This window comes from Diceros bicornis, chromosome 22 (assembly GCF_020826845.1).
Source record: "Diceros bicornis minor isolate mBicDic1 chromosome 22, mDicBic1.mat.cur, whole genome shotgun sequence".
Taxonomy (NCBI): domain Eukaryota; kingdom Metazoa; phylum Chordata; class Mammalia; order Perissodactyla; family Rhinocerotidae; genus Diceros; species Diceros bicornis.
The window spans coordinates 18391945-18418233 of record NC_080761.1 but is presented as its reverse complement, the minus strand read 5'-3'; the positions used below and the strand labels follow the sequence as shown (position 1 = coordinate 18418233).

At 43.7% G+C, this 26289-nt stretch overlaps 1 protein-coding gene and 1 long non-coding RNA gene across 2 annotated transcripts in view; one reads left to right on the top strand and one right to left on the bottom strand.

The window, feature by feature from the left end:
* The first annotated feature begins 12653 nt into the window (after positions 1-12653).
* Positions 12654-26289, top strand: part of LOC131419988 (uncharacterized) — a 65627-nt gene continuing 51991 nt past the window's right edge. The window contains exon 1 of the long non-coding RNA XR_009223423.1: positions 12654-12783. This is a non-coding gene — a long non-coding RNA (uncharacterized LOC131419988). The remainder of the gene's footprint in view (positions 12784-26289) is intronic.
* On the bottom strand, positions 18470-25000 carry LOC131419987 (spermatogenesis-associated protein 31D3-like). Its single transcript, XM_058565633.1, has 4 exons — positions 24739-25000; positions 23670-23715; positions 23020-23080; positions 18470-22736 (listed from the first exon to the last, which is right to left on the bottom strand). The coding sequence occupies exons 1-4, from the start codon at positions 24934-24936 to the stop codon at positions 18470-18472; spliced, it is 4572 nt and encodes a 1523-aa protein (XP_058421616.1). The 5' UTR covers positions 24937-25000.

The window sequence follows — 26289 nt, the reverse complement described above, 5'->3', positions numbered from 1 at the left end:
AATTCCTAAAGATATGATAAGGTTGATAAGAAGTGAAAATATATCCAAAAAGACATGTAAGATGAAATTATATTTATCAGTGAAAAGATAATAATAACAAACACATAAAGAACTTGCCATGTGCCAGGCACTGTTCTAAGCACTGTACATACATTGACAGGTTTTAAAAATTTCATTTAGTGAAAGATTAAAGATTCTATTCAAATAATGATGGATAATGTAATCAAATTATTCAATAAAGCAAGGCTACATAACTAAGAAAGGAGAATCTTAGAGCACAACTACATGTTGTGAAACTGGATGTGTCCTGTAATATTTATGGAGCACCTTCTATGTAGAGAGTGAAATAGGCAAATAATTCAATACAATGTGATCAATGCTGTGACAGACTGTATCAGAGGACAAAACAGAGGAAGTGACTAATTCCACACATGGTGGAGGTAGGGAAAGCCTTACAGAGGACATGACATCTGAGAGAACAGTGAATAAATGGGGCTTTTTTAGCCCCCTTGAATTTTGTGTAAAGAGACTAAAGAAATGGAATCTCTTGGGGGCATTCCTTTGAAACAGAAGTATTTTGAAACCAATTTCCCCTGAACCGCATTTCCAATTCAATAACGTTCTCTATTATCTATTTACATAAGACATGCTGACCAGTGTCCATTCAGTGCTGAGGGTTCATAACTATTTAGGTAATCTCTGGGAACCTGCACTTCCACACCCACCAGTTAAGTCACATGCCTATCAAAGTCAGTTCACTTTGTTCTTAAACTTCCTATGGTTTTTGTACTTAGCAAATGATATAATTTGATTAAATATTTTTGCCAATTGTATTTATGTAATTAGGACTTTAATTAAATATTAAATAAATCAATGAAATGTAAGTTAAAAAAAAGAAAAGTTATTATTCCTTTTAAAACACAGTTGAATGCTTTGGAAAAATTCCATAAAGACCAGTCACAAAATAAAAATATTCTGATGAATTATGTGTGGACAACAGCTATAAAAATTTGAGGAGGGGATTATAAAACTGGAAGGATTCTGAACTCAGATTGTGCCAAAATTGCATGTAAGCGTCCTTAAGTATTTTCATTGATGTGACTTGCATCACTTTAAAGAAATTGATGCAAAAGAGTAAGTAGTAGATTGGAAATAGGAGATTATGCCTCATGGGTATGATTTATAGAAGAAAGATCTAGAACTCCAATCAGAGTTCCCATACTCAAAGGAAATACCATGACCCTATATCAAATGATTCCTAATGAATGTAGATTTATATACTTTAAGTTCAAAGTAAGAAGTTTGTAGTATTTATGTATTTTTTAATCATTTCCAATTTAAAACTCTTCTTTATTAACCAACTAACAACTTCTCCCAACGGTACTTGAAAAGAGACCTCATGTGGTACCATGAAAACCGCTATTTCTCCTCTTTAGCCACAAATGGCACTTTTGAGTGAATCATGGTAGATGTGAATAACTGGGATGGGAGGTTATGTGTATGTTTGTGTCTGCAAGTGAAAATTTATGATTAAGAAATCTGCTGAAAATCATAATTCTGTTTCTGCTGTTATTGTATTCAAGTCTTACTCTTTTAACATCAACTTTTTAAAAGTTACTTTTGGTTGACCAATAATGTTGCTAGAGTTCATGAGAGTAGGGCCAGCTTCATGGGTGGGTGGCCTGTGCAGTCTCACAAGGCTCCATACTCAGAAGGCCCTGAATTTGGTTTAAAGCTTTGCTATCACCATCTTGAAATTCTTAATAATTTCATTTTTGAACTTGTTTTCTGTGAGTGAAGTCTGATGGGTCAATGGAGCACACAGGTGAGGAGACAAGACATGTGCAACATGTAGTTCCACAGTTCCTAGCTGACCCATTCACGTATAATGTCTACAATGCCCCATGAGCACAGAATTGCAGTGGACCCATGATGCATGGGAGTTCAGCAAGACTAAAAGTGAGTACAAGGTAAATGTGTTACATCTATGGCTAAGTGGGAACGTGGACAGCCCCAAGAGGCCGCTCTTTGCTTTCCATTGGAACCAGAACTTGTTTTGAATGTAGAAAGAAGGCAATGGTATTCTAGAAACAAGAGCCACCAGGTGGTAGGTAGAATGTTGCCTCTTGCACCCCAAAGATGTCCACATTCTAATTCCTGTAAACTTGAATATATTAGGTTACATGGCAAAGGGAGAATTAAGGTTGCAGATAGAATTAAGGATGCAAATCAGCTGACCTTGAGATGGGGAGATTATCCTGGATTATCTGACTGCACCCAATGTAATCACAAGAGTTCTTATGAGTGAAAGAAGAAGAGAAAGAAGCTGATAGATAGCAGTATGAGAAGGACTTGGCCCAACCTTGCTGACTTTGAAAATGGAAGGAGCCACAAGCCAAGGAATGAGGGTGGCCTCTAAAAGCTAGAAAAGGCAAAGGAACAGATTCTTCCCTAGAGCCTCCAGAAGGAACACAAGCCTGCTGACAACTTGAGTTTAACCTAATGAGACCCATTTCAAAATTCTGACCTCCAGAACTATAAGATAATAAGTTTGTGTTCTTTTAAGTCAATAAGTTACATTGTTACAGGAGACATAAAATATGAATAAAATCCTATAATAGCTTAACTTACTCATATTATTTTCCTTCATTAGCCAACTATTTGTGCTAAAAATGATGACACAGAAGGAAAGAGAAAGGTCAGACAACCCATAGTTCCTCTCATTTCAGTCCTTCCTTACTCATCAATGAGCTGAATGTGGAGAGTGGTGGTAGAATGTGAGCATATCAAGAAGTAAAATAAAAATAGTCAAATTACTTTTGTGAAGCATTTCCGCTGTTCTGGTAAGAATGAAATACATATGCATGTATGAGCTAAAGAATACAAATTGTGTAATTTCTGTGATTTTGCATATGAGTTAAATGCTCTTGTGTCTGCATTTAAAACAGGAATTGCAAAATACAAAGACAAATGGCAAAATTCATGCTAAAACTTGAAATTTTTAATATTTCTTTTCTTAGAACACATTAAATATCAAAATTAAAGACACCATAGAAGTTGAGAGACCATAAAGAAAGGAAAAGTGCCATGTTTTAGTACCATGGGCAGCACTTTTTCCTGCTTTTTGAATAAGGGTCTCCACATTCTCATTTTGAAGGGGCCCTCCAATGTATGTAACTGGCCTTGACCCCAGCACCAGGTGCAGTGCCTGGCACTCCATAGATACTCTACAAATAGTTTATAAAGAAAAAAACAATGAGAGGAATAATGTCAGCATCATGGCAGAGTGAGCTCTTCCCTTAGTGGCTCCCCTCTGAGATACAATGAAAAGGATATTCATAAACCAACAGAGGACATTCACAAAACACAGTAGACATCTGAGAGATCCATGCAGCCATACATCTGAAGGTAGGGGTGCTGCACCCCCCTGGAGGCAGTGGAGGGAGGTAAACAGATCTCCTCTCCCTTCCAAGCAACAGCGATTTAGGGTGTGGGACCTCACAAGGCAGCTGGCACGCGACTCTGAGAGGAGAAGGGGGAAAAGGCAGCCCTCTGCGGAAATGCATTTGCTCTCGGAGTTGCCTCACAGCCCGTGGGAACGCTCCAAACCGAGGTGGCTAAGCAGTTACAGGGGCGCTCCAAGCGGAGCAGCCAAGGTGGGCAGACAGTGAGTGCAGAGCAGGAGCACGTGGGATCACGCACATGAAAGAACTGCCAAGGATCACAGCGGGCTCAGAATACACAGCTCCTGCCTGCCCAGGTGGGGGCAGGGGGAATCTGCCACCAGATAAATAAAAACTTTCTCAGACCAAAAAAAAAACCTGAGGAAATTTAGCAGCAGCAGACCTGCCCTGCAGTAAATGTTAAAAGAAGCTCTTCAGGGAGAAGGAAAATGATAACTTGGATCTACATGCAAGAAAGGCAGAGAAGGAATAAATGAAGATAAAATAAAACTTTTATTTTTCTTATTCTCAATTGACCTAATAATAATAATTATGATAATGTATTGGGTGATTGTAGTACATGGATAAGTGAAGTAAAAAACAACAATGTTATATGGAATAGGAGGGAGGAATTGAGACTTTGTTATAAGGTACCTACACGACCTAAAAAGTGGTATAGAGTTATATGAAAGTGGATTTAGCTTAGTTGTAAATGAATATTACAAACTCTAGGGTGACCATGAAAATATTTTTTAAAGAAGAATAATTGATATCCTAAGAGAAGAGAGGAAATGGGATCATATAAAATACTTGTTTAAAACCAGAAAAGGCAGAAAAAGAGGGGAAGAAAAAAAGAATAGGTATATAAATAGTAAACAGTTACAGACATGGTAGGTATTAATTCAACTATATAAAAAAATCACTAAATGTAAATGGTCTAAATTCACCAATTAAAAGACAGAGACTATCACAGTGAGTTAAAAAAACAAGATCCAATTGTATGTTGTCTATAAAACACTCACTTTAAATTTAAAGATATAGATATATTAAAGGTAGAAGTTTGGAGAAAAATGTACCATGCTAACACTAACCAAAAGAAAACAGGAGTAACTATATTTAATTTCAAAGACTTCAGGACAAGGAAAATTATCAGGGATAAAGAGGGGCATTACATAACAATAAAGGATCAATGCTCCAAGAAGACACACAACTCTCAACATGTCTACATCTAACAACAGAGTATCAAAATATGTGAGGTAAAAACTGGTAGAACTGCAAGGAGAAATAGATGAATCCATTGTTATTATTGGAGACTTCAACAATTTCCTCTGTCAGAAATGGACAGATTCACCAGGCAGGAAACCAGTATGAGTATAGTTGACCTGAACAGCACCATCAGTCAACTTGACCTAATTGACATTTATAGAATACTTCATCCAACAACAGAATACACATTCTTCTCAAGCTCACATGGAAAATGCACCAAGATAGAGCACATTTTGGGCCATAAAACAAACCTTAACAAATATAAAATAGAAATCCTACCAAGTATGTTTTCAGACCATAATGGAGTTAATATGGAAATCAATCACAGAAAGATTACTGGAAATCTCAAGATGTTTGGAGATTAAACAACATAGTACTAACACATGGGTCAAGGAAGAAGTCTCAAGAGAAATATTTTAAACTAAATGAACATTAAAATACAACATCAAAATTTGTGAGATGCAGCAAAAGTAGTACTTAGAAGGAAATTAATAGCATTGAATGCATCTATATGAAAAGAAAGATCTAGTATCTCTGAGGGACTTTGGTTTACTTACCTGATTGATGTCTCTCTGTTTCCAAAATATTGGGAAACATGGATTCTTCTTTAGGTAGCACAGTGACAGAAGAAGGAGCTCTATCCCACATGGGAAGGCAAGGATGGGAATAACTAGGAAATGGAGCTGGAGCTCAGCCATGGTGCAGTAAGGCTCCTCAGACAAAGAAGATGGTCCACATCATCAGAAGTGCATTGCTGCCTCAGGCAGCTGGGCATTAAGAGTGTACATTCTGGAGTTCCAGGCCCACATCACGGAGCTTTAGCACAGACATCAAAGGTTCTTGTGGAGGGAGGTGGCCAACACAGGAGAGATGAACCTACAGCTCTTCCTTCACCATCTAGCCCAGCAGATCTCTCCATTCCTCCAGGGCCCTTTAGATACCTCCAACCTACCTTCCAACTCCACCTATTCACCATACCATATATTTATTTACTTTGGTGAAATTTTCTATTTATTCCACCTGTTATCCAGATATTACCTGAGACCCTTTTACTGCTTGGTTATCTCCCTTTGGACCCCACATCATCTTTGAAAGTCTGCTCTGGCCATGGGTTTACACCCCCAAGGTCTACTCTGCCCTCAACTACAGCTTCCCCTCATACATAATGTGTTTTTAAGTGTATGAAACCAGAAATATACTCAGCAGCAGCCCCACCCCCCATATCTCCTCAAAAGAATCCACTTTCACCAGAAAGCATGAGAGAGCAGAGTAGCCTGTACCAACAAACAGAAAGCATGAGAAAGAGGGAGACAAGGGCATGGCACACCCATGGACCCATGGCAAATAACTTAAAAATCTTAAGTAATTCTTTTTTTCCCAGAATCCCTCTTAGGCTCTTCAGCCCCTAAGGCTTCTCAAATCTAGTCCCCTCCACCCATACAGTGTCTCACCCTTCTGCTCCCTCTTTCTTCTCTCTGCCAAATCCCCTCTCTCCCCACAACATTTTTAGTTTTTCCATTATTTTACAGAGCAATTGTGCTGGACCACAACCCACAGGACCAAACTCATCTTGATTTAGGGAGTGGGCTTCTCTTTAGCATAACTTCTAATGAGCATAATTGTAATTATACTTAGCAATACCTTTTGTTGTTTTGGGTTTTTTTTAATCACACCTATGATTGCTGCCTCCATTAAAGGTTTTATGATTTTTTTTCCCTTCTACGTTCTATCTTTTCACCAAAATTCCCATTGGCATCTCTGTACCTTTTTAAACAATAATGCCATATTTGGTGATGGTGTCTATGTGTTTATTTCATCTCCATGCTGGCAGTCATTTAATAGTTATAACCCTTACAGCTTCATTATTTAGTGGTTAACTGCTGAAATGAAGCCCTGTGTCATTTCCTCCCTTTGCCTGCCTGCATTCCCTCGCTGAGTCTGATGAAGCAGTCTGGGCCGCAGACACCCGGTCCTTTCCCTCCCATGTGAGAGGGTTTACCAGTAATGACAGCTCCTTTCTTTCCCTGTCTTCTCTTGCATCCACAGCTTCACCGTCATCTCCCCCCAAAAGGAAGGGACACTTCAAGCCCCCCCCGCCAATGCCCTCCCTCAACCGCAGGCAAATGGTCTCTGTTCAGAAAAATCCCTCCACAAATCTTTGCATCTCTGGCATTGATTTTTGTAGCAAGTCTGGTCCTGACTGTCTCTAAGGTCCCTGTGACTCACAATTGTAAAAACATCCTTTAAAGTCTGAGCAAGATAAGCTCCACCAAAAAAATTTGCAGGTGAGGGGGTTATAAGAATGGCACATGGAACATATTCTTCAAAAATGGCTTTGTCATAAAAAAGAAAGACTGAGAAACTGATCCAGATTGAAGGAGACTAAAAACACATGACAACTAAATGCGGTATTGTGATTCTAGACTGAATCCTGTAAAGGAAGCTTAAGAAAAAGGCACAAAGGACATTAATCAATAAATTGACAAAAATAGAACATGAATGGGAGATTGGTTAAAAATTTTATGCCAATGTTAAGTTTACTGAAGGGGATAAGTGTACTGTATGTAAGAGAATATTCTTTTTCTCAGGAAACACAATGAAATATTCAAGGAGAAAATGCATGATGCATGAAATGTATTCTCAAATATTCAGGAATGTATGCATATTTTTCGTGTGTGTGTGTGTGTGTGTGTGTTCATGTAGAGAGAAAGGGGAGGGAGGGAGGGAAGGAGACAGAAACAGAGAGACAGAGGAGATCACAAATGGGTCAAAATATTAGCAGGTAAATCTGGATAGAGTATGTGATTTTTTACCATCCATACAACTTTTCTGCAAGTTTATTTTCAAATAAGTACTTTTTTTTTTTTAATTTTTTGTTTATTGCAGTAACATCGGTTTATAAGATTGTATAAATTTCAGGTGTCCATCATTATACTTCTATTTGTGCATAGATTACATCATGTTCACCACCCGAATACTAATTACAACCCATCACCACACACATGTGCTGAATTATCCCTTTCGCCCTCCTCCCTTCCCCCTTCCCCTCTGGTAACAACCAATCCAATCTCTGTCTCTATGTGTTTGTTTATTGTTGTTGTTATTTACTACTTAATGAAGGAAATCATACGGTATTTGACCTTCTCCCTCTGACTTATTTCACTTTGCATAATACCCTCAATGTCCATCCATGTTGTCACAAATGGCTGGATGTCATCGTTTCTTATGGCTGAGTAGTATTCCATTGTGTATATATACCACATCTTCTTTATCCATTCGTCCCCTGATGGGCACTTAGGTTGCTTCCAAGTCTTGGCTATTGTGAATAATGCTGCAATGAACACAGGGGTGCACATATCTTGATGCATTGGTGTTTTCAAGTTCTTTGGATAAATACCCAGCAGTGGAATAGCTGGATCATATGGTAGTTCTATCCTTGACTTTTTGAGGAATCTCCATACTGTTTTCCATAGTGGCTACACCAGTTTGCACTCCCACCAGCAGTGTATGAGAGTTCCCTTCTCTCCACATCCTCTCCAACACATGTGGTTTCCTGTCTTGTTAATTATAGGCATTCTGACGGGCGTGAGGTGATATCTCATTGTAGTTTTGATTTGCATTTCCCTGATAGTTAATGATGTTGAACATCTTTTCATGTTCCTGTTGGCAATCTGTATATCTTCTTTGGAGAAGTGTCTGTTCAGGTCTTTTGCCCATTTTTTAATTGGGTTGTTAGTTTTTTTGTTGTTGAGATGCATCAGTTCTTTGTATATTTTGGAGATTAAGCCCTTATCAGATGTATGGTTTGCAAATATCTTCTCCCAATTGTTAGGTTGTCTTTTCGTTTTGTTGATGGTTTCCTTTCCTGGGCAGAAGCTTTTTAGTTTGATGTAGTCCCATTTGTTTATTTTTTCTATTGTTTCTTTTGCTCAGGGGGCAAGGGAGTTAAATAGGAGTGGTGACAGTGGGCATCCTTGTCTGGTTCCTGTTCTTAGAGGGATAGTTTTCAGTTTTTCACCATTGAGGATGATATTAGCTGTGGGTTTCTCATATATGGTCTTTATTATGTTGAGGTACTTTCCTTCTATACCCATTTGATTCAGAGTTTTTATCATAAATGGATGCTGTATCTTGTCAAATGCTTTCTCTGCATCTATTGAGATGATCATGTGATTTTTATTCTTCATTTTATTAATGTGGTGTATCACGTTGATTGATTTGTGAATGTTAAACCATCCCTGCATACCTGGAATAAATCCCACTTGATCATGGTGTATAATCTTTTTAACGTATTGTTGTATGTGATTTGCTAGTATTTTGTTGAGGATTTTTGCATTGATGTTCCTCAGTGATCTTGGCCTGTAGTTTTCTTTTTTTTGTGTGTTGTCCTTATCTGGTTTTGGTATCAGGGTAATGTTGGCTTCATAGAATGAGTTAGGGAGCTTCCCCCCTCCTCAATTTTTTGGAAGAGTTGGAGAAGGATAGATATTAAGTCTTCTTTGAATGTTTGGTAGAATTCACCAGGGAAGCCGTCTGGTCCTGGACTTTTATTTTGGGGGAGGTTTTTGATTACTGTTTCAATCTCCTTACTGGTGATTGGTCTATTCAAATTCTCTACTTCTTCATGATCCAGTTTTGGAAGGTTGTATGATTCTAAGAATTTATCCATTTTTTCCAGGTTGTCGAATTGGTTGGCATATAGCTTTTCATAGTATTCTCTTATAATCTTTTATATTTCTGAGGTGTCTGTTGTAACCTCTCCTCTTTCATTTCTGATTTTACTTATTTGTGCCTTCTCTCTTTTTTGCTGTGTGAGTCTAGCTAAAGGTTTGTCAATTTTGTTGGTCTTTTCAAAGAACCAGCTCTTGGTTTTATTAATTTTTTCTATTGTTTTTTTGGTCTCTATTTCATTTATTTCTGCTCTGATTTTTATAATTTCCCTTCTTCTACTGATTTGGGGCTTTGTTTGTTCTTCTTTTTCCATTTCCTTTAGGTGCATTGTTAGATTGTTTATTTGAGATTTTTCTTGTTTGTTGAGATAGGCCTGTATTGCTATAAACTTCCCTCTTAGAACTGCTTTTGCTGTATCCCATAAATTCTGGCATGTCGTATTTTAATTTTCATTTGTCTCCAGGTATTATTTGATTTCTTCGTTGACCCAGTCGTTGTTCAGTAGCATTTTGTTTAATCTCCATGTATTTGTGGCTTTTCTGATTTTCTTCCTATAGTTGATTTCTAGTTTCATACCGTTGTGGTCAGAAAAGATGCTTGGTATTATTTCAATCTTCTTAAATTTATGGAGACTTGTTTTGTGGCCTAATATGTGATCAATCCTGGAGAATGTTCCATGTGCATTTGAAAAGAACGTGTATTCTTTGGTTTTTGGATGGAATGCTCTGTATATATCTACTAGGTCCATCTGTTCTAGTGTATCATTTAAGGCCAATGTTTCCGTATTGATCTTCTGTTTGGATGATCTATCCATTGGTGTAAGTGGAGTGTTAAAGTCCCCTAGTATTATTGTGTTACTGTCTATTTCTGTTTTTATGTCTGTTAATAATTGCTTTATATATTTAGGTGCACCTACATTGGGTGCATAGATATTTACAAGTGTTATATCCTCTTGTTGGATTGTTCCCTTGATCATTATGTAATGCCCTTGTCTCTTTTTACAGTTTTTGTTTTAAAGTCTATTTTGTCTGATATGAGTACTGCTACCCCAGCTTTCTTTTCATTGCCATTTGCATGGAGTATCTTTTCCCATCCCTTCACTTTCAGTTTGTGAGTGTCTTTAGGTCTGACGTGTGTCTCCTATATGCAGCATATATATGGGTCTTGTCTTTTTATCCAATCAGTCACCCTATGCCTTTTAATTGGAGCATTTAGTCCATTGATGTTTAAAGTAGCTATTGATAAGTATGTACTTACTGCCATTTTTTAACTTTTTTTTTTCCTCAGTGTTTTAGTAGTTCTTCTCTGTACCTTCCTTCTTCTATACAGAATTGATGGTCTCTTTAGTTTGACCTCTGTCTGAAAGCTCTACTCTTTAACTCCCCTCCTCCCTCCTTTTATGTTTTTGATATCATATCTAACCTCTTTTTTGTGCATTTGTATCCATTACCCTCTTATCATGGAAATAGATAATTTTTCCTATTTGTGGTCTTCTCTTTTCCCCTTAAATCAGTCCCTTTAACATTTCTTGTAGCACTGGTTTCTCGGTGACAAACTCCTTTAATTTTTGCTTGTCTGGGAAATTTTTGATCTCTCCTTCCATTTTGAATGATAACCTTGCTGGGTAGAGTATTCTTGGCTGTAAATTTTTTCCTTTTAGCACTTTAAATATATAATGCCATTCTCTTCTAGCCTGTAAGGTTTCTGCTGAGAAGCCAGCTGATAGCCTTATGGGATTTCCTTTGTATGTAACTTGACTTTCTCTTGCAGCTTTTAGGATTGTCTCTTTATCTTTAATTCTGGACATTTTGATTATGATGTGTCTTGGTGTGGGCCTCTTTGGGTTTATCTTGTTTGGGGCTCTCTGTGATTCCTGTACCTGGATGTCTGTTTCCTTCCTTAGGTTAGGGAAGTTTTCATCTATTATTTCTTGAAATAGATTCTCTGCCCCTTTGTCTCACTCTTCTCCTTCCAGGACACCTATAACACAGATGTTAGTGTGCTTGATGTTGTCCCAGAGGTCCCTTAGACTGTCCTCACTCTTTTTAATTCTTTTCTCTTTTACCTGTTCAGCTTGGGTAATTTCTTCTAGTCTTTTGTCCAGCTCACAGATCCGTTCTTCTGTATCCTCTACTCTGCTTTTGAGTCCCTCTAGTGAATTTTTCGTTTCCAGTATTGTATTCTTCGTTTCTGATTGGTTCTTTTTTATAGTTTCCATTTCTTTGTTGAAATTCTCATTGAGTTCATCTATTCTTCTCCCCAGATCAGTGAGCATCCTTAACACTCTTAGTTTGAATTCTCTGTCAGGTAGGTTGCTCATTTCTGTTTCACTTAGTTCCTTTTCTGGGGTTTTGTCCTGTTCCCTTACTTGGAATGTATTCCTTTGCCTCCTCATTTTGCCTCTTTCCCTGTGCTTGTGACTATGTATTAGGTAGGTCAGCTACGTCTTCTGCTCTTGGATAGGTGACCTTATGTAAGTGATGGCTTAGGAGGCCTGCCCTGTGCTTCCCTCAGTTCTCAATGTTCCAGGGGTGACCCCTATGTGGGCTACGTGTGTCCTTCTGTTGTGGCCTGTTTGCTCTCCCTCTAGGTGCCCAGGGATGCCGAGTTATACTCCTGGCCAGCTGTTGTAATGCTCAGCTGCTTGTAGTTGTTGTGGGCCCTTCAGTCTCTTTATCAGGTGTGGGGAGCCCCAGCACAGTTGGCTGCAAGTTCTAATACCGCATTTGTGTTGCAGTATTTCTTTTAAGTGAGTAGGCCCCCAGCATGGCAGGTTGTTAGGCTCAGGGCCTTACAATTGCTATAAGCCTCCAGCCTTTAAGTCTCTTGTCAGCTCTCTGAGGATTGCAGCTGGGTGGGTCTGGCCTCAGGCACGGGAGCACCCAATTGTTTCAGGCTTTGGAAGGTGGGGCAAACCCCCTATGTGGGTCTTTGAGAAGCATAAGTCTTCTGCAGCTGACAAGCCCTGCCGCCCACAGGTCCACATACACAGTCAACACATTCCTGCTCCGTGTGCGCACCCTGACCTCCTGAAGTGGACCCAGTCTCTCCACGGCGGGAGCCCCACCCTCTCCACCGGCTCCTTGTGCACGCCCTGCCCCACTGAAGTCGGCTCAGTTGCCAGGCTGCAGAGAATCCAGTCACCAATCTATGCAGGCCCACAAGTTGCCTGAGGGCTTGTTGTTGGGTGGGGCCAGTCTCTAGGGTGGGCTGCCTGCCCCGGCTGAGCTGGATTAAATCGGTGCTCTAGTGGGTGGGGCAGACCTGGGCTAGTAGGCCCAGGGAGAACTCCAATGGTGTCTGTGTCAGCATGCCCACACCAGGCCACAACAATGGCCGCCGCCAATGTCCCAGTCCCTGGAGAGGTGTCACCTCTCACCAAGATGCACGCAGGGCCTATTAGGTGAGTCTCTTTTCACCAAAGCACTGTGCACCTTTCTTTCTGGTGATTTTAGGTTGCTTTCTGAAACGGGTGAGTTTGCACATGGGCTCTTTAAGAGCCGAGTTTAATGTCTTTGTGAACCGGGTTTTCTGGGGGTATTCCCCAATGTTTTAGTAGCAGGCAAAGTCAGATATTATGCCACTCGCCTCGATTGTGCTGGGTCCACAAAATGCCCACAGCGGGGGCGCTCCCCCGCTCAGGGCCCTGCGCCTCCGGGGAGGCTGCGTACCTGTGGGCTGCTCCCGGGCAGCCGTGAGGCACTGTGGCTTGTGAAGGCGGCGTTTTTCCTCTCCAGAAGGGAGTTTCTGCCTCTTCCACCTCAGTTAGGATTGTCCGTTGTTGCAGAAGTTCCTCTTATCCAGTTTTCAGTTCTATCTCAGGGGTAATTTTTCCACGAGTAGTTGTAAATTGGCTGTGTCCGCGGGAGGAGGTGAGTTCAGAGTCTGCCTACGCCGCCATCTTGACTTCTCCCTCTAAGTACATTTTTAAAATGTACCATTGGCTGCTGTCCTGAATTTTACTTAACTTTTGAGATTTCTGGCTTTGATTCCTGCAGCTGCCACCACCACCATGCCCAGACCCCAGAACTGTGCAGTGCCAACTTTAAAACAGTTGTCTCAGGTTCTGTCCCAGGCAAGAAACCCGGGATCCTCTTTGCACATTTGAAGCATGCTAACATTTCAAGAGGGTCTTGCAAAATACTGGAAGAGAGCACTGCCCCCCCCCATTTTTTTTTTAATTATACACAATATAAAACAAAAACCAAAGAAAAGAACAAAAAATTCAACATGTTTACAGCATGGAACCCTTGATTTCTTTCTTATCTAGTGCGGCCAGGTCGTTTGTCTTCTGGAGTTTTCAGGTGTGAATTGATTTGCCGGCACTTTGTCTGCTGTGCTAGTCAGTTACCAGTCCTCCACCGGATTTCCATCTTCCAAAAATGTGATAACATCCTTTGTCATAGCCTTTCCCCTTCTTGTCATCCTCAAGTGCTTTATTCTTTTTAAATACTTTACTTGTTTTAACAGCTTTATTGAAATATAGTTTGAATACCATACAATTCACACATTTAAAGTGTATAATTCCATGATTTTTAGAATACTCACAGACATGCGTAACCGTCACCACAGTCAATTTTAAAACATTTTCATGACTTCACAAAGAAGCCTCAGGGGCCGGCCCCGTAGTTTAGTGGTTAAGTGCGCGCGCTCCACTACTGGCAGCCCGGGTTCGGATCCCGGGCACGCACCGAGGCACCGCTCCTCCGGCCATGCTGAGGCTGAATCCCACATACAGCAACTAGAAGGATGTGCAACTATGACATACAACTATCTACTGGGGCTTTGGGGAAAAAAAGGAGAAGGATTGGCAATAGATGTTAGCTCAGAGCCGGTCTTCCTAAGCAAAAAGAGGAGGATCAGCATGGATGTTAGCTCAGGGCTGACCTTCCTCACAAAAAAAAATAAATAAATAAAATAAAATAAAATAAAAAATTAAAAAAAAAAAAAAAAGAAGCCCCATAACCTTTAGCTGTCATCCCCCCTCCCCCCATCCCTCCAGCCCTAAGCAACCACTAGTCTACTTTTTGTCTCTCCCTGTTCTGGATATTTCGTATGAATGGAATCATATGAGGTTATTTGTGACTGGCCTCTTTGACTTAGCGTAATGTTCTCAAGGTTTATCCGTGTGGTAGCATGGATCAGTACTTTTTATTGCCAAAAATTATTACATTGTGTGGATATACCGTATTTTAGGTACTCATCGATCAGTTGATGGACGTTTAGGTTATTTCCACCCTTTGACTATTATAAATAATACTGCCGTGGACATTCGTGTACAAGTTTTTGTGTGGGCATATGTTTTCATTTCTCCTGAGTATATACCTAGAAGTGGAATTGCTAGGTCTTATGGTAACTCTATGTTTAACTTTTGAGGAACTGCCAGACTGTTTTCCAAAACTGCTGCAGCGTTTTTCATTCCAACCAGCGGTGTATGAGGGTTCCAATTTCTCGACGTTCTCACCAACACTTTATTATCTGACTTTTTGATTCTAGCCCTCCCTGTGTGTGTGAAGCGCTATCTCATAGTGGTTTTGGTTTGCATTTCCTGATGACTAATGATGTTGAGCATCTTTTCATCTAATTTGTTGATGGCATTTGGGGAAGGAGAGGAAATAAAGTGTCTTTAATCTACTGTGTTGAACTCGAAACACAATAGCTCATTTTAAATGTATGACAGGAAGCCAATTGTGTTCTAAATATTTGAAAACACATAGTGATGTGAAGTCCTTCTCAACGTGTACCGTTGTCTACTTCTGTACTTGTTGCGTGCTGTAGTTAGTGTGTGATTAAGGGACTGCAACGCTGTGCACTGCATTTGCTCAGTAGGATTACTTTCTGTGTGGGGTTGAGGGAGGAATCCACTCAGATGACTCCTCAGGCTTGACTACAGGGCAGAGCAGAACTGATGGCCGAAGCCTCTAAGGCTTTTCGTCGCCGATGCTGTGCCATGTGCTGTGGATCAGTGTGCTCCACAGGTGGTGAATATCAAGGAGGTGTGAGAGCTGTGACATGGGCACAAAGCATACGTCTGAGAGACGGATGGCAGGATGTCCCAACGGGCTTTTGCCCTTTAACCTGGTGTAGGAGAGGGACGTATCACAGGTGCCAGATGATAACCGAAAGCTGGGTGAGGGGTACGTGGGAAGTTATACGGTTCTTGTGCATGTTTAAACATTTCTGTAATAGAAAGCTTAAAAAAATGAAAAAGTTGGGTGCCTATAAGGAGAGGGAAGGGACGAGGGGATACCTGGCAAGGGGGCTCAGTCCATCAAGACCAGGGTTTAGCTCTCTCTCAATAAGGACACTTCAGGAAGTGCAATTCCTTTGAGGTTAGGAGGAAACCTCTTTTCGTATAACAGGAAAGGAGGAGGAAGGGAGGAACGGGAAAGTGTTTTTGTGAAGATTTTTTGATGGAAAGTTCCCGTCTCATGGCTTCTGGCTCCTCTGTGAATGGTGGTCCAGGACATGTGCTGAGCAGTGGGGACAGCCTAAGTTTGAGGAAAGTGAAGGAGATTTGAAATAAATTTAGTAGCATCAGAGAGAGAATGGCCTAAGACAACAGTGACCTAAGCTCTGTGTGTTTTGTTGTTCACCTGTTAGTAAGCATGGGGTAATTAATTGTCGAATAAGTGAATGATTTCCTCGTAGTGCTGGGGCCGAATTTCTTGTGGCACCAGTAGACTCGATGGTGAGATTTAATCCAGTATTGATCAGTTACTTATAGGAAGTCATTCCTGGAAACGGCAGAGAGATGGGATTTTGGCAGACAGGAAGGATTAAAGGGGATTAGATGGGGCCCATTTGTGGTGAAGCTTTTAAAATGTTGTTTACCTAATAGACCATCAAGTCTGCCTTGGAGAGGGAGGAAATGAAGACAAGAGCTTGGTGGATAGACGAGGAGTAAGTGGGAAAATGAATGGCTTGGAGTTGAAAAATTAACAAGGGGCATATGAACTGGGGGATGAGGCCAAAGGGTGGAATGTCAGACCGTATTAATCCAGATGGCAGAAGCGATCCTGGTGATAAGCTCTGGAGTGTTGCAGTAACTGCACTGGAGTGGAAGTAGAGGACCCTAAGATGAGATGATGTAGAAACTGAGAGGCTGGGCTAGTGGCTGGTCCACCCACGTGGATGTTAGAGCCTCCACGGCCTCCCCACCTCCTCAGGTTCCCTGCCCTGGACCCCATCCCACCTATTGTCCCTCCCAGGGCCTCCACAGCATCTGCATTCTTTCTTTGACCCCAAGCTTCAGACATTGTAGGGTCATTGGCATAACTCTGGACAAGAAGATATTGTAGGGTCAATGGCATAACTCTGTGCAAGAAGATAAAGTGTGGGAGTGAGAGAGGGCTGTGGGGGACATGGGTTTTGTTTTTGTTTTTTGTTTTAACACCCAGCGTTTACAAGTCTTTCTGGAAAAACGACCTCAAGTGCTCTCTAGGATACTCACCCCATATGTGAGTCCCGTTCTGTACAGTGGAGTTGCCTTCCCTCCAGACCCCTATTGAAAGGGTGGGTATGTGTGCAGTCCATGGGGACCCCCCCCAGATATCTGTAACCTGGTGCATAGTCTAGGACTCACCTCTGGTTCACGAGCTGCAGGTGTTCTGTGGGAGACCTACCATGGCTCCACCGAGGCCATGAACGTCAAAGGTGGCACCTCCATCCTGATAGGTGAACTGTACACACTAAGGGCAAGATCTTGTGTATTTGCATCCAGCATGGATGGAAGGAAAGCACCAAGATCACCTTTCCCTAAGAGGGGGATGCCATGCCTGCAGATAGTGTTTCAGTACCCAAAGAACAGCCCTGTGCCTTTTGGTATAAGGCATCGATGTGCTGTGCGTGCTCAGATCAGCCTCAAGCAGGTGGAGCCTGGATCAGACTGAGGACGCGGGGGAGCAGGACAGGCTCACGATATGGATGACGTGGCATAAACCTTTGTTCCACCAGCAGGGTCGTTCTTTCCCCTCTTCATTTGTTCTTCCCTCCCCACTCCCTCTAAGGCATCTTTTCCTTACTCTCAGCTTTATTTTCCCGTGGGAGGTAGGTGGCTGCCTGGTCAACATTGCTACCACTGGCAGCTGAGTGATGCTTTTGCTCTGGAACAAAATGTTGTCACTCTGCAGCCTGAAGAAATACCCGGCAAGGGGAACCACTTGCCCCAGGTGCATTTCCAGCAGGGAAACCTCAGTGCCAAGTCTCAAGTGTGCTTCCCCAACACATTGCCATGACCCACGTGACAGATTCTTAAGCAGCATCTGTGCTGTTCCTAGCCCCTGCCCTGCCAGCCCAGGATCCACTGCAGCAATACCCACCCTCGCCAAACACTCCCATCCAGGGTTCACCCACCTCTGGGGTCCTCTGGTCACCGACCTCTAAATCATGATGAAGCCAGTTTCTTCTTCACATTATTTTCTGAAAAATCTACCTGTCCTTGACCCTCTTCAGATATAGAAGACCTGTCTTCCCTACTGCTCTGAGGATAGAAGACACTCAGTGAAGGGAAGGTGTGGGCTGCTCTACAATTTTTTTTTTTGAGGAAGATTGGCCCTGAGCTAACATCTGTTACCAATCTTCTTCCTTTTTTTTTTCCTCCCTGAAACCCCCAGTACATAGTTGTATATCCTAGTTGTAGGTCCTTCTAGTTCTTGTATGTGGGACACTGCCTCAGCATGGCTTGATGAGCTGTGAATAGGTCTGTGCCCAGGATCCAAACGGGCAATCCCTGGGCCACCGAAGCGAAATGCGCAGACTTAACCGCTGCGCCACTGGTTTGGGCCCTACATTTTTATTAAGGCTAAGCTAAGATGCAGGAGACAGAGCCCATCTCAGACTTCATCAGGGAGGAAATGGGCTTTTGGGGGCACATGATATCTATTTCTCCACAACAGCTCGAGGAGACTGGTCACCTTTTAGAAGCCAAAGGAAGCAATTAGTAAGAGCTGAACTAACTCTTTCCTTTCCCTAAGCATGAGTCCTGAGCTATCCAAAACCCATGCCCCCAACACAATACACAGAGAAGACTTAACTATTATTAGAGGATCATTTATTGGGGAGAATGAGTATTCTCCCCAAGGAAGGAATTATTTTGGAGTGGGAAATTTTCTTGTCTGGAAATGCTGGAGAAGCATTTTCTGTTGAAATAGCAGAGACAGATCTCTGAACACAGTGCCTTCATCAGAGGTGAGAGCGACCAGAGGCCCCTGGCCGGCTTGACGCCTGCAGGTGGGGTTTGGGTGGGGCACAAGCTCCCTGGGGGGCACGGATGAGGGAGGTTTCTGACCCCATTGCGGATCTTTCACAGTTTTCCGGGGGTGTCTGTCCTCGTCTCTGCTCCGTCTAACGCTTATAGGATAACTCTGGCTGCCAGTGAGAGCTTCCTGGCAGCAGGACTTGGTGTTTGTTGCTTTGCAGGAGGGAACCCTGTAGTTGGAAGGATGCCCCTGGACAGGCTCTGCCCTGCCCTGCGCTTCTGCCTTCTGCTGAGTTTTCCCAGACTTCCTCGGGGAGGGAAAGGGCCCTTGAGGGCAGGTGGTATCTATCACATGCCTACGCCCCAGTTTCTCCTCTGGGAACTTCCCAGCATCTGTCATGGTCTTCTGAGCTGTGGTTGTCCCAGTAACAGCAGCTCTCCTTGTGACTAGGCCTCTGCTCTCTGCAGATGATATGGGACTGCCGTTTCCCTGGGAATTTTCTTGCCTTTTGCCTTTTATCCCGGGATGAAGCCATTGCAAAAAGTGGTTCATTTTTTTCCTGAAGAGGCTCTCAGGAGGAGGCTGTCCCTTCTGTGATGCGCTCTGGGAAGACTTGCTCCCAAGCGTCTCCTCTAGTGGCACGTCCTGAGTAGGCAAACTCTTCCTTCTAGGTTGGGATGTCCCCAACCCTGCATCCCCTCCACCACGCTCTTCTGCTTTGGAGCTTGTAGGGCTCACTCTCTCTGCAGCTGGTGGGAAATTCTCATCGTGGCACCTCCTTAAGACATGTTTAGGGACCCAGCACTCCTGCCGCTGCTCCATGCTGATTCCTCTGTCCTCCAGATGGACATGCAGCACCTGGGAAGCGCACGTGTCCCCACTGGAGACACCCTGGGCATGAGTCAGTGAGGCCTTGTCAGTCAAGCTCTCTGAGGCAAGGGGCCTGTCAGTGGGTTGGCCTTGGGCCTGGCTCTGCTCCCTCTTCTCCAGTTTAGACTTTAATTCTCTCAACAGCTGTTCTTTAAGGTCTGATGATGTAGGATCTCGGGGAACTGATGTTTTTGGCAAGAGGCTTTCAGTGGTCACAGTAATTTCTACTTCCTTCTCATTTGCATTTATCATTTGGGAGCTTCCTGGCTTGCTGGTTGTCAGGACGTTACCAGTTTTCGATTGAAGAGCATTGAGCTCCTTGGCCCTGAATATCTCCCTGGACACGGTGGGCTCGGAGAGAGGTTCTGACTTCTTCTCCATCTTTTTGCCCTGTCGCATTTCTGCTCTATCACTGGAACTCACTCTGTTACCCTTTGGCACATGTCCGACCTCGGCTTGCCTTGCGGGCAGCTTTGGGGGGTGTCTGTCACACAGTCGAGTCTGTCTCTGACTTGCTTTGCCTGTGATGCCACGCGTGACAGGCAGAAGGGTCTGTCTGGCACCGTTACTTCTCTGAATGTCTTCTGCAAGCTCTTGGTTGATACCAGAAGGTGATTGTCTCAGGGCCCCCTGTCCTTCCCTGCCCACAGGTGAGGTGGCAGGGAGAGGACGACCCAGGACCGGGGCTGAAATTGTTGTTCCCACTTTTTCTCCAGGAAGAGATTTAGAGCTTCCACTAAGGGGCTTGAAACCCCCAGATTTGGAGTCCACCTCAGAAATCAGGTTGGTTGAGGAGGGAAAGTGGGAACGGGACAGGGACTGGGATGCGGCATCTTTCAGTTTAAAGATCTCTATGGATTCAAGGACCCTGCGGGGAAGGCCCCACAGCATCCTCATATGAAACCTTTTAATATGGGCTTCCAGCATCTGTTGTGCTCTGGAATCAATGAAGGAAAGCTCCTGGAAGGTATTCAGGGAGTGGTCCCCACCCAGTGATGGTGGCAGACTTCTCTGTTTTATTTGGGTGTGGGATTTGTCAGAAAGCAGCAATGTCTGCTTGATAGAGTGCCATGAACTATGCACAGTTCCAGGGCGCCGACCCTCACTGATTTCCTCAAACTTCTTGCTCAAATGTACTTTCAGGACATTTTGAAGTTGTTTCTGATCTAGATTCCCCGCTGAGGCCCTTGAGTTTTTCCCTGACAGACTCGCCATGTGACTATTTAGCTCTTTCTCAGAGGCGTAGCCCAGATCCTTACGGGAAGAGGTCTCTGGGTCGCACAGTAGATGATCTTTGGGGCTATTCTCTGGGCTGTGCTGCTGATCCTTCCCCACATCCTTCTCTAGCTGAGGCAGTTCTGAGCCCCTCTCATGGAAGCTTTCGGGTTGGCTCAATCCAACATTTAGCTTTTTGTTCACAGAGATCCGTGAGAGTCCGTGACTGCTCTCTGACTCAGATGTCTCTGCAAAATTGGTCGGAGGCATCATCAGTGACAGAGACTCATGGATCCTGCGGGGTAGGCCCCACCGGTGTTGGATGAGCCTCTTTCGAAGGTGATGGTCTAGTTTCTTCCGCAGCTCATCACTGAGAGGAAACTCTGCAGGAAGGATGGAGATGGAGACATGGGCCTGGGAGGCCCGACAGTTAGGAAAGTTGGGAGCTGAGGGACAAAAGTCTTCCTGAGATCTTTGGAGCACAGATGGTAAACCCCACAAACTTTCCTGTTGCTTCTGCAACACGTTCCATTCCAGGTGTTGAATTTCAGATGTGATGAGAGACTCTGGTTCATTCTGGGGTCTATGGAAACACACTCCACAGATCCTAATCTGGGATTGAGGACCAGATGGTAGGATTGGGAGTGGGCATTGAAGGTGGGCCTGGGGCTGGACCTGACTGAGAGGTAGGGGCTGGGATTGGGGCAGGGGTTGAGGCAAGGGTTGAGGCTGTATCTCAGGCAAGGACAGAGGTAGGGGATGGGGAGGTACTGGGGGTTCATGGTCTGTGGAGGCATTCGAGATGGTATTAAAAATGGAGATTGAGGCAGAGTCACCCAAAACATGGACAGCAGAGGGCAAGGACTCGCTGTGCAGAGATGGGAGACCCCAGAAGAGCTGGATACGTTTTTGCTCTAAGTCCTCCAAGGTTTTAGGGTATGATGGCTGCTGGTGCACGTGCAGCTCCTTTGGTTTGCCTTTGCCGCTCCAAAAAGGAAGGGAGACTGCTGAGTCATGCTTATCAGCAATTGACTCTAACACTTTCCCCAAAGAATTTAGCTGGTCATCTGGCCTAAGTTCTTTTGGAAAAGAACCGTTTTCCTTGTCCCTTTCCTTCCACATCAGGAAGTCACTCCTCTTTTGGACTTGTCTCTCTAGGAGTGCCCGGATATCAGGGCTGAGAAACGAGAGGTTACCAGGCTCTATAAGGTTGGCTGCAGGGTCTCTCTCAAAAGAGGCCTCTGAAGAATGGAGGGCAAGAAACTCCTGATGAAAATCACATGGTGGCAAGGTGGAAGGGAACAGGTCTTTGGCATGAGCTTGCCACCGGGAGAATTCTGAAATTGACAGGCTTGAATGGTCAGTGCCTTTGATTGTTGGGCCACAAGTGGACAACCAACCAGGGCTATTTGGAGATGAGCTCTCTGGAATAGGCTTCAATAAGATGGAAACCGATTTAGATTGAGTCACGGTTAAAGCACAGTCTGGTGGTGGTGAGACAGACAGGGTCGGTGGTACGTGATGAGAAGCCAATGAATCAGTGGGATTCATTGTCTGGGACAAATTTGGTAAGGGGTTGATATCTTGGGAAAGGGTGGGGTCAAGAGAGAAGATGGTATGCAGAGACAAAGTGGCCTCTGGTTGGAGAACAGGATCTGTCATCTGAGTGTCTTGTGATGGGAGAGAGGGAAAGGCAAGGGGTTGGGGTGGGGAATGGCTTGCTGGGAATTTGGAATCCAAGGGAGGAAAAGGCTCTGGTGGCAGATGGTGACCCGGTGGTGAGGGTGAAAGACAGTCAGCTAAGGAGGGGGGCCGTGGGGAAGGCTCAGGTGGAGGGGCTGGTATGAGGTCTCCTAGAGGGACTTCTGAGAAGGCAGAGGACACAGTGAACGATGACTCAGTCACAGAAGCTGTGGAAGCCATGGAGGACACAGAGGGAGTATCGTCTTCCAGGTCCTCCAGGAACAGCAGCCGATTGACCTCAGCAGTTGCGTTATTACACGCCTCACAGAAGGGGTCTGGACATAAGAGTTGACGAACGCGGATGGTGGTGTGATGCTGGCCCAAGGGGCTGCAGGAGACAGGAGGTACAGAGCTGCAGCCAGGACCAGAACAAGGAAAGGAGGACCTGCTGGCCTGGCAGGGGAGGGGCCACCTGAAGCCTGCTGCCCCTTCACATCCCCCCACATCCGTGACTTCACAATACACTCAGTAGCCCTCACCCCAAGGCCTTCATTCAGAAAGCCGTTCCTATGGCTACCCCCTCCCATGACTACTGCAGGCTGCACCAAATCACTGGAGTTACATAGAACATGCTAAAGGGGGCTCAGGAAGGAAGGGGAAAGACTAATCACCTTTTCAGAATAGAAATCAGCTTCCTTTTCTCCTCTATGTCCCTCTGGTAGTAGCTCCAACCTGGGAAACCAGCAGAGTGGGTTAAAAATGGAGTGAGTAGAAGTATAGGTGTTATACAGGAGTCCCTTTATGGGAGACCCTTGGGATATTAGACTCTGAAAGCCCCAGGAATCAGCAGATGGGGTCAAATGGTTAGTGGTAATATTAACAAGGTTCACATGTATATGTTGCTTCATTTATAAAGTACTTTCACATACAGTACCCTATGTGATGTTCCAAACCACGCTGTGAGGAATGTAGGTCAGTGGTTGCCTCAAAGAGGAGTCTGATCATCCCGGAAGTCAAAGTACTTGCACGAGGTCAGGAGACAGAAGTTCTGACTCTCAACATCTCCCATGGCCACCTACTGGGCAACACCCATTGTCCAGGTCCATCACTGCTTCACGCCCAGGGGTGGGCCAAGCAGGGAATCTGAGAAGTGTCTCAGGTTCTGACTGCCTTCCTGTGAGCCTCTCCCCTGAGGGCTCTGTTTTCTGAGAGGGACTGGGTCTAGCGACTAACATCCTCAGAGATCATGGAGCTGAGAGCTCATGGAAAGGACAGGATGAGTCACCCTTGGAGAGCTCAGGTGGAGTAGGCAGAACCTTACCTCTCGATGTTCCCCCTTTCCTTCTCCTCTTGGCTCTGCCCTGACGCTGAGAACAAACAGAAAAGAATGAGGGGCTGGGCCTCATTTCTCTCGCTCCTCTCTCTAGGAAACGCAGGTATCCATTATTTGAGAATAATATGACTCTCTATTTTAATTACTAGAACTTGGTGTTCCTTCCTTTTATCAATTTTTAAAGATGATAAAATACTTTCAATTTTTCCTTGTTTGAAAAACTTGAAGAAGGATTTTTGTCTATGAGGTCCACACTTGATATTCTTTTTTTTTTTACTATTTTTTTTATTGTGGTAACATTGGTTTATAAAATTATATGAATTTCAGGTGTACACCATTATATTTCTGTTTCTGCATAGTTTACATCATGTTCACCACCCACAGACTAATTACAATCCATCCCCACACAGATGCATCTAATCATCCCTTTCACCCTCCTCCCTCCCCACTTCCCCTCTGGTAACCACCAATCCAATCTCTGTCTCTATCTGTTTGTTTTTTGTTGTTTTTATCTTCTACTACACACTTGATATTCTCAGTCAGAAGTTCTCTGCTCAAGGAGGGCGTAGAATCTGAGGCCAACAGTCACATCTATGCTTCCTCAGATAGAGCCCTGTATACTGGAAGAGAGCTCAGGCTCCGGTCTCTGCTCAGAGGCTCAGCCCTGCTCTCCTGATCTGCCCAATACAAAGGAAGCCTTGGTCGAGTGACGCCTGACACCGGGATATGACTCATGATCAAGTGCTGGGAACAGTGTTTCCCTGCACAGATCCCAAACTCTCTAAATAACCCAGTGCAGGGCCACAAAATCACTGTTTTGGGATTTTATCCAGGAATCCTCCACCACACCCAGATGGTCTGTGAGCTTCGAATAGAAACAGTCTCAGCTGAACCCCTAGCCCTGCCCAGCCTGTTTCTCTAGAAGGATAATGTTCTATCCTCTACTCAGACTTCCCATCTTGGGTGTCTCTCTGAGCCAACCAAACTCATTTTGTGGGACTAGAAATGGAAACAACAATAAGGAATCTCCGTTGGGGGCTTGCCCAGGGATCTTTACCTTTTGGAAGACTTTGGTTTCCCAGCAGGTTGGTGCAGATGGAATCCCCACCAGCAAGCACAGGAACAGAAGGAGCAACCACAACCCACACACAATGGTGAGGTTGGGGTCAGTATCTAAGAATATTGAGCAGACGCTTGGACACACCTCAATAGGGCTATTCAGAAATGAGAGAACATTCCATTGACTGAACTCCATTGTCTGAATCGCAAGGCTGCCTGAGGCAACTGAGCTCTGAGTGTTCAGGGGCTGGACTATAGTCCCAGGCCTGCATCACAGAGCATTGAAGAGTCACAAAGGGTTTCAGAGGGTGGGGGAGGGGACAGCACCAAGAGGGTGTTCCCTGAGCCCCTCCCCCACCCACCAGACTAGCAGATCTCTGTACCTCTCCTGGGCCCTCTAGGTCCCTCTGCCCTGCTGTTACTGCACAAAATTGGGGTTCTCTTGCCTGATATACAAAAACAGCCAATTAATTACAGCATCAGCCTTTGGGAAAAGAGATCAGCTTTATTCTGCAAGATTGATCAGCAGGGAGAATAGGGGGCACGTGCCCTCAGATCTGTCTCCTCTGTTCAGGATTTGGGGTGAAATTTAAGAGTTCAGGGAGAATAGGCTGGCATGTGGAAATGCTGATGGGACAGGTTTTGATTTGTGGGCTTCAAGCATTTATGGTAAGGTTTTAAACATTTATGACAGGGTTTTAAACATTTATGATGAGGTTCTAAACTTTTATGATAGGGTTCTAAACATTTTTGTTGAGGTGAGGAAGGAATTTTAATACCTAATCTTCTTGAATGAGGGACCCCTTGCTTCTGATAAGAGTCGGACTTTCAAGTTCTGGTCGTGTCCCAGTCTTTGGGTTCTGTGGGAAGGAGGATCCTTCGTTCCAAATCATTTCAGGTCAAGATTTCTTCTTTTGTGCATGCTCTGGCTATGTGACTTTGCAGATTTTCTGAAAGACAGTTCTTATTCACTCTGTTGGTAAGGGATAGGGTCAGTTGAACTAGTCCTGGAGGGCATGCAGTTACACTGCCTGTCATCCTATTTTCCAACTCCACCCTTTCATCATATCATATATTTACTTAATGAAATTTTCTGCTTGTTCTATCTGTACCCTAGATATTACCTGGGTCCCCATTTACTCTTTGGAGAACTTGACTTGGGTCTCACGAATTCTGCTGCCTTGAAAATCTGAAATACTGCCTGGAATTTTTGCTTGTACCCAGACATTTACACTCAGGATTGTATTCGTGCTCAAATCCATCTTTTTTATAGAATGTTTTTGCCTTACATGAACCCAGATACAGAACTTAAAGATCATCTACATTTATTTAGTTTTGTGACTACTGAATAGCAAGTTTTAGTTTTTGTTTCAGTCAGCCTTTAGCATCTTCAGAGAGGCTAACTCAAATAATTAAATGAATAATTCATTATTCAACATTCACAAAACTAGATAAATAAAATATATTTAGAAAATAAATGTGAATAATTAAACCTTCAAATGATCTTGGAAGTGAGTCTGTAGCACTTACTTTTCTGAAGTTAGTGAGG

Excerpts from the sequence above, each read along its gene's own strand:
- LOC131419987 (XM_058565633.1), bottom strand. The coding sequence starts at position 24,936 with ATGGAGTTCAGTCAATGGAATGTTCTCTCATTTCTGAATAGCCCTATT. Across the intron at positions 23,081-23,669 it reads GAAAGGGGGAACATCGAGAG|GTTGGAGCTACTACCAGAGG; the intron begins GTAAGGTTCTGC and ends CTGGTTTCCCAG. Across the intron at positions 22,737-23,019 it reads CTGATTTCTATTCTGAAAAG|CCCCTTGGGCCAGCATCACA; the intron begins GTGATTAGTCTT and ends TGTCTCCTGCAG.